Source organism: Sebastes umbrosus, chromosome 14, assembly GCF_015220745.1.
Source record: "Sebastes umbrosus isolate fSebUmb1 chromosome 14, fSebUmb1.pri, whole genome shotgun sequence".
NCBI lineage: Eukaryota > Metazoa > Chordata > Actinopteri > Perciformes > Sebastidae > Sebastes > Sebastes umbrosus.
Genome location: NC_051282.1, coordinates 20,949,663 through 20,958,023, shown reverse-complemented (window position 1 = coordinate 20,958,023; position 8,361 = coordinate 20,949,663). Strand labels below are relative to the sequence as shown.

The window sequence follows — 8,361 nt, the reverse complement described above, 5'->3', positions numbered from 1 at the left end:
TAACAGGAACAACAACAACCCTCCCTACTAAAGCCTCTGCCAATCACAGGTGGCTATATCTCCACAAATCACTGTCAATGCTACGTTTGCTGACATCATGCAAACCTCACTAACTACAGTCAGAATCAGAATCAGAATCAGAATCAGAAAGGTGTTTATTGCCAGGTGTAAGAGGTATACACTAGGAATTTTCTTTGGTTTTGTTGGTGCAAGTCAGACAGTATAATAACAAAGAAATAGATAAAACGTTAGAATAAAATAAGAATAAAAATGTACAATTTACAAAATAAGCTATAAACAAAAATAAACATGATATAAACAGATAGTGCAAATGTAACATAACTTTTAACTTTAGCTGAATATAACATTTCCAGAATATCATAATTTTACATGCTGCTTCGTTTCCGACTGTCACTCATCTTGTCTGCTATTCGCGCACCGCACTCCTCTCTCTCTTTCTCTCCTCCTCTCCCTCCTGCTCTGTACCTGTAGACCGTCAGCGCGCCGCGCAGCCCCGCCCCTCCCTGCTTGATGGTATGATCCTCGTCTGTCATCACCTGATTGGTCGCACGGATGTCATTAACACAACACAAGATCTTCCTATCATTCTGCCTTGAATTAATTCAAGAAAAAGAAAAAAAAAAAACGGCTCTCGGACGGGAGCCGGCTCTTATCGTTCACTTAAAAGAGCCGGCTCAATGACCCGACTCGTTCGCGACCGACACATAACTGCAGTCCGTGACGTACTCACTGTAAACAGGAAGTAGAGACCGTTAGGTAAGAAGAGCAGTTTGGCAGCAAGTAAGAATTATACTAATAAACTAATAAATATCTATCTGCAGGTAGCTAATATCAGCGTGTACATGTTTGAAGACACGACTTCTACTAGTCAGTTTCTGTTATCTAACATTAGAGACTTGTTATGTGATGTCGTGGCTCTTTATCTCACAGATAGCTAATGCTAAGCTAACTCTCTATGGAGACATGTTAGTTAATCAGCTAGCTAGTTTACTGTGATGTAAACATGTTTAATACCTTTATTCGCTCTAAGTTATACATTGTTTGTAACATATTTTAGCAGTGATGTTATCCCCCAAACCCATGTGTAGTACAATGATATAATCGTGTAATAGTGCAATATATCCTTGATGCAATATACACCTCAAGTACAACTACCTCTGTTTACATTTTATTTATTACATTTACTCTACCTATTTTACAAGTGCAATTAACTCTGTTTACATTTTATTTATTACATCTACTCTACCTATTTTACAAGTGCAATTAACTCTGTTTACATTTTATTTATTACATCTACTATACCTATTTTACAAGTGCAATTAACTCTGTTTACATTTTATTTATTACATCTACTCTACCTATTTTACAAGTGCAATTACATCTGTTTACATTACATCTGTTTTTATATTTTATACTTCTAGTGTAACACTTCTGTTTATATTTATTTATTACATCTACTCTACCTATTTTAAAAGTGCAATTACCTGTTTACATTTTATTTATTACATCTAGTCTACCTATTTTACAAGTGCAATTACCTCTGTTTATATTACATCTATTTTTATATTTTATTACACTTCTGTTTATATTTATTTATTACATCTACTTTACCTGTTTTATTTGCTTTATAACTGTGTGTGTTTTACCTGTTATATGTTTTATCTGCCTCGTTTAGTCTTGTCAAGTTTTAAAGCACTGACCAGAAGTGGCAACTGTGAATCTCGTTGTATTTAATACAATGACAATAAAGCTTTCTATTCTAATCTATTCTATGATGCTATGCACTGACATTGCAACGTTAATAAAGTATGTTTTCTGACAGTTTTCTATCTGTGTATCTTCTCCCCGAAAAACAGATTTTCTGACCTGAGAGTGAGTCATGGGTAAAAGCTGTAAGGTGGTTGTGTGTGGCCAGGCTGCAGTTGGTAAAACAGCTGTACTGGAACAACTACTGTATGCCAATCATGTTGCAGGTATACTTTTTGCCTTATAAAAAATACAATTTTACTATATTTATTAGTTCAAATTACACTATTTACCTACCTTTGATGCATTGTACAGTGATTGTCAAGAGTATGTTGCAGGTTGGTTATTCTCGGTGTAATTAGTGGCATTACACATTTCTATTCTATATTTTCTATTCTATATTTACGTTCTTGACTTTTGCCTGTATGTTTACATCTTCACCAAGGCAAATTCCTTGGAAGTGAATAACCTACTTTGCAATAATCCTTATTGTGATTCTGAATTAAATGTTCAGTTTGATAGACATTTATTTTTCCTGATATACTGGTACATTCAAGGTTATCTAATAACACATGCACTCAGTAATTATTTTCTAAAACTAAAAGACTTATGTAATGTTGAACCGATTTCCTGCATGTTTTTTTCTACTGGCACCCTGTCATACAAAGTGTATTGCTATAATACTTATACAGTATATCACACCATATGTGTCTGTTTTTGTTTATCCCCGGTTAGGCTCAGAGCCTATGGAGACCCTGGAGGATATCTACATCGGCTCCATAGAAACTGACCGTGGCACACGGGAGCAGGTGCGCTTCTATGACACCCGTGGACTCCGGGATGGGATGGAGTTTCCTCGACATTACTACACTTTTGCAGATGGCTTTGTACTCGTCTACAGCATCGACAGCAAAGAGTCCTTTAAGCGGATGGAGGCCCTCAAGAAGGACATCGACCGTCACAGAGACAAGAAAGAGGTGAGGACTGAACTCACTTAAATGCTCGGGGTGGTTAATTTGATGCTACTTTAATGAAGCTGGGTTAATTTGGAGGAGACTAATTAGAGAACCCCAAACCGATTTCTCCAATTCCAAGGCCCTGTGTATTGGAATGAGATCTATACATTATTCATTTGAATGTTGTTTCCTACTGATTCTCTTTAAGTCCCAACAGACAACCTGCCACAGTTGATGCTATTGCTAATATTGTTGCGGATGTGTGCTAGAGATGACACTGACGTGATGACCCTGATCCACAGGTGACCATCGTTGTGCTCGGTAACAAGCTCGACAAGCAGGATGAGAGGAGAGTTGACTCTAACATGGCCCAGAACTGGGCGAAGAACGAGAAGGTGCGTCTGTGGGAGGTGTCGGTGGTGGAACGGCGCACACTGATCGAACCCTTTGTCTACTTGGCCAGCAAGATGACCCAGCCCCAGAGCAAGTCCACTTTCCCTCTCAGTCGCAATAAGAACAAGGGCAGTGGCTCTACAGACAGCTGAATGACCGGACACTGTTGTCATGTTCAAGAGGGAGGAAACAGGGAGAAGAGGTGTGTTAAAGGGAACTTAGTTTTGCTAAAAAACTATTTTGATATTATGAAGGATTGAGGTAGTAAGAGTTGTGATGATGAGAAAAGGCAGGATGATTGTATGAATATTTATATACAGTGAGCACTGTTGGTATTAATATAGCATCCATATTTCATGTTTTGGTGAAATACTAATTATAAATGAGTAAAAATGCTGATCTTTTATCAGCTAAGAAATTGAAGGATGCAAAGTGTTTTTGTTTGTCATTCCCATTTTATTAGTTTGGATTATGGTCAAACTATTCATCCACATAATTACCGCTGTTGACATCAGCAGTCATATTTCGACCTACATTATGTAGTTCTTAAACTACTGACAATCAACATTTTTATCTCAGTTTATACTTAAACAGTCCGGCGTTACAAGATATCAGAGACTCATGGTGCTCACTGCATAGCTAAATTATTAATCATATACACTGGCTACTATTTTATTTACATGTGCACTACATGTATACACAGATTGAATCAGAAATGGCAGCAGCTACTCATGTAACCTAATTATTGCATCACACAAATGCTGAATTTCACATGTTGTAAAAGATTTATAGGTGATTGTTTTATTGATACATTATTGATGATGTGCTGTTTGTTGATCTGGAGATTTGTTACACTATACTTGTTCTTTGCTGAGATTCACTGTTAGATGTTGTACAGTGAGTGATTGACATTCCTAACCACATATTGCCTTCTGTACAGGCTGTTGAAATTTAAATATGAGATAAATGATGTTCAGATGAAAGATGGTTTCTGCAGGTTCAGGTGCTACTTTTTTTCTGTTTGTGACACATTAAAGACATAGAGCACTCTAAATAGTAAAACGTCATAGCATTAAGTCATCATATAATCAGTTACAGTCACTGCTGGAGTTGAAGCTGGTATAGTTTTTACTAAGCTGTAAAATAAAACCCAGAAGTTATTCATTAGTCGACAATTGAACCGTTTCTTCAGGGTGCAACATGAGTCAAAAATATGAGCATTATTTGTTTAATTGAAAAGGGGAAATTTGTATGCATGTGTTTGTGCCTCAACACTATGTATCATACATGCAACGTTTTTTGTGAATATCAGGCTTTTATGTATTAATATCCATAAATGTGTTCACTTGATATTTGTTTGCATGTTTTGTAAACAAATTAAAGATTTCTTTCTGTGCCTAAAAATAATTTGTGGTGATCTGTAGCCAATGTGAATTTGTGAGTTTGATGAAAGAAAAACTCATATCCACTTTAAAAAGTAAACCTAGTTACTGATTTTCAGTTAATTTACATCGTAGTACGTTTCATGGCCAGGCCTTGATTTTTTTGTTTTAAGGGAAATATCCATGTGTATACAACTCAGTAACCTTTGGGATCTCTGTGCTATAGGCTGTAACTAATCTGCGGTTACAACAATCTTTAAAAAAGGTGCACTGATTTTACAATTGAGTTATAAATATGGTTGACAAAATTGTTTGTATAGTCTGGTGGTACAGGTAAAGTATAAGCATAAGAGACATGGACAAAAAAAACAAATAATTATATGTGCACAGTACATAAAAATGATTTATTTAAAAATGTCATGTCTGCCTTGACTCTGGTCAACTGGAGCAGAGTAAATCAAGCTAAAAATAATCAGGAGTGTTCACTACCCTCCAGTGGTCACAGTGAGGAACTGCAACACTACAAACTAGGGTCAGGTAGCAAGTAAATAAAGGTGGACAAAACATTCACAAAGGTAGTATATATATGTTTATATATATATATATATATATATATATATATATATACTAGCTGTGTATTGTAATGCATTACATGATTCAGGGTTATGTGATAATAAAGTGTATATTATTAACACAGATTTCTGCTAACATGCCTATTAATATAATGTTTGATACATCTAAAGAATGATACTATTCACTAGAAATATCTGTAATATTGTCACTATATGATAATCCCCATTGACACCCTATGATACCCACTGACACAATCTGCCAAATGAATGAAATGTTACTACGTATTTGTTTGTTACACATGTGGTATGCTTTTTTAATACTTTTTGTCATGTGGGAGGATTTAAGGACCGTTTTTCAAGGAAAAATTGTTAGCATTTTATTTAAAATAAAGTCTTTTACTACCACTTGATGATACAGGATCATCCGTAAGATCAGCCTGTAATTAAAAATGAATGAGATTTATTCAAGTGTTCCCTTATTGCCATCTAGTGTATGATCTTAATAGTGAACCGATAATGGCCAGGAACAGTGTTTGGTGGAGCTCAATGGGGTTTGGATCAGATTTAACTGTAGGCTATGCCTGAGATTGGTCTGCTGTGTGTTAGCTCTATCCTTGTGTATATTACTGAACTGAATCTGTATACTTCAAACACTCTGAAGAAGGCTCTGTGTCGGAAATCATAAGCGTATGTCTATTATGATGTGAGCCAATTAATCAAGTAGAAATACTATCTGGGAATCTGGGATGTGCTACCCTGTCACATTTTTATGTTTATTGGACTTTTGGGTCAAGCACTCCACCGTGAGTCCCATTGTTGAAGCGCAACCTCCTTTACCAAAACAGTCTTTTATCTCCCTTGAAAGAAAAAACACTGATTAACAGATACTAATTGACTCATACATAATAAAATTCAAACAGGAGCAGCTAAAACTGTCAACTGTCATGCAAAAACTGTCTTCAGTGTACCTGATGATGCCAACAAAATATGGAACATAAAAGCGAATATTCAAGACAAACATATTCAGGAGAAAAGATCCCCTATTGTGCCAGCAATTCAACATCAACACAGTCCTATAAACTGAACCAGTTCTGTTTTCAGGCATCCATGACGATCTGTACACATTTTAAACTGCACAATCTCAGGAAAATTGCTTGTAAATTGTTACTGGAACATTAATTACATTGTCATTCTATATCCACCAATAAAAGTCATTTCTTTTAATTGTTGCATTACTATAAGCCAGTTTGGGAGTGGTCGTGAAGACAATGTGGGTCAGACAAGGTCAGAGATGTTTAGGCAGAGGAAATGATCTGCTAGTTCCACACGGGCATGTTGACTGGAGAGGTTAATGCAAGATAATGAGAAAACCTCAAGTGGAACATTTATGAAATGATATTACGCTCACCTTAGTTTCCCCAGAGGCTGTTATCATGTACCATCTCATTTCAATCACGCTCTTTTTAATGACTAGAAGAGAGCCAGGGCGCTGATGTTACCTCACTCAGAAAATGGTTCAGTTATAATGTTACGTTTGGATTATAACAGTACAGGAAGAGACTCCTCGTCAATACGTTCTGTCAAAGTCTTTTCTGTCTCCACGTCTGTATTGACCCACATGGAAAAACACAAAATGTAAAACACAAAATGTGAAGTCCACACTGTGAGCGTGCCAGAGCGAGGGATCGATTTGTCACTTGCCTGCATGATTTATGAACCTTCTTCCTCCTTCAGACTACACTGACCACAAAAGAGAAATCCACATTTTCTTGTCACAGTCACAGGGCAACAAGGCGACGCCCTGGTGTTGCTACCATTAATCCCTTTTTACTGTTACATGACAGTGTGTCTCATGACTGCAGCAGAGCATCCAGCTCTCAGGGGACCCATGAAATAGATAACATTTAATTGTTTTTTTTGTTGTTGTGAAGAGAAAATAGACTTCATCTTCCTGGAAGCTGCAGCTGCATTGGCCCTTTTTTCACATCATGGGGCGTCAGATTAACAAAACAATTCCACACAGGAGTGAACACATCCAGTCTAAAAGGCAGTGCCGTCTATTCTCTGCTGTGCTATCAGGCTTTTTCTTTCTGTGGGCTGGAAATACCAACTGCCCTTAAACCACCATTCATGTCAAATGTTAGTTGTCATGCTGGCTGCCCACGAAACCTCTGAGACAGATCATTTGCCCTGAAAGCACGGGGTGATTTAATCTGGGATAAATCAAGTTTAAAGCATTCTGAACCGTGCAAAAACTGCATCTTAGTTGTTGCTTAGTTTGTGCATTCAGTGTTGAAAGATTTTGACGTTATCCACAGGGACATGTTGACAGTGTCTCCCACCAGTCAATTTAAACTCAATAAAGGACTAAATAAAGTGACTGTTGAAGCTGAAAAACTAAATTGATTTATTCCGACCGTCCGTCTCCTCCTCTCATCTTTCTTTGGATTTTTTTTATTTTACCCTGAAGTGCAAATTTGCAGCATCAGTGCAGCAATATTGACGTCTCTGTATTTTACAGGACAGTGTTTTCTTTGTAGTCAATGCTGTGAGATTGTAAATATCTTTGCAGTACATACAGTAAGTATTGTCTTGCTAACTTTGCAGTTTTTACTGCTTTTTACGGCTTTTACAAAAAGGTAAACCTAAAGGAAAATCTATATATTAAGGAATTACACTCTATCGTTGCAGTGAATGAGTTGCCTATTAGAACATGCTATGTAAAATATAGGTATAATAAGATTAGGCCTACACCTTTTCAGTCACAATTTTGTTTTTGCTATTGCCTTATTGTTATTTATTCTTTATTATGTGCATTCCTTATGGAAAATTGTTAATAAGGACTGAAATAAATTATCATTACTACTACTTGTTGCAATAAAAATATATTTATGCAATAAAGTAACCACAATCTGGAAAACATCCGAACAACTCTGATTGTGAATTAAAACGTGTCGACTCAACAAATCTCCATCATGGGGTGAAGTGTAATGAGGACAGGTGTTCAAAAAGACTCATTAAGGTGTCATGTGATCGGAGTCACATGACTCCCATGAGATATACTATAATGTACTATTTATCCTTTAAAAATGCGAAACTTTTCATGTTAAAACTATGATTTGTTGTTAAAACATTAAACGTTCTACGTTATAACATGATCATCACTTGTATTGTTATATAAAATACAAAATGTTTTCACTGTCACACGCACACACACACACACACACACACACACACACACACTGAACCTATATATGTTTATAAGTGGTGCCTGTCTAGTTGAGGAGTGTT

The 8,361-nt window shown here is 36.4% G+C and overlaps 1 protein-coding gene across 2 annotated transcripts; it reads left to right on the top strand.

Annotated features, from left to right (window-relative positions):
• Positions 1-728: 728 nt before the first annotated feature.
• On the top strand, positions 729-4,520 carry nkiras2 (NFKB inhibitor interacting Ras-like 2). Of its 2 annotated transcripts, none has more exons than XM_037791922.1 (4): positions 729-800; positions 1,876-1,994; positions 2,503-2,744; positions 3,026-4,520. In XM_037791922.1, the coding sequence occupies exons 2-4, from the start codon at positions 1,901-1,903 to the stop codon at positions 3,266-3,268; spliced, it is 579 nt and encodes a 192-aa protein (XP_037647850.1). In that variant the 5' UTR covers positions 729-800; positions 1,876-1,900; the 3' UTR covers positions 3,269-4,520. The 2 variants fall into 2 exon arrangements, with proteins under 2 accessions (XP_037647850.1, XP_037647849.1); XM_037791921.1 differs by having other exon boundaries at positions 734-801; positions 1,844-1,994.
• The last annotated feature ends 3,841 nt before the right edge of the window (positions 4,521-8,361 follow it).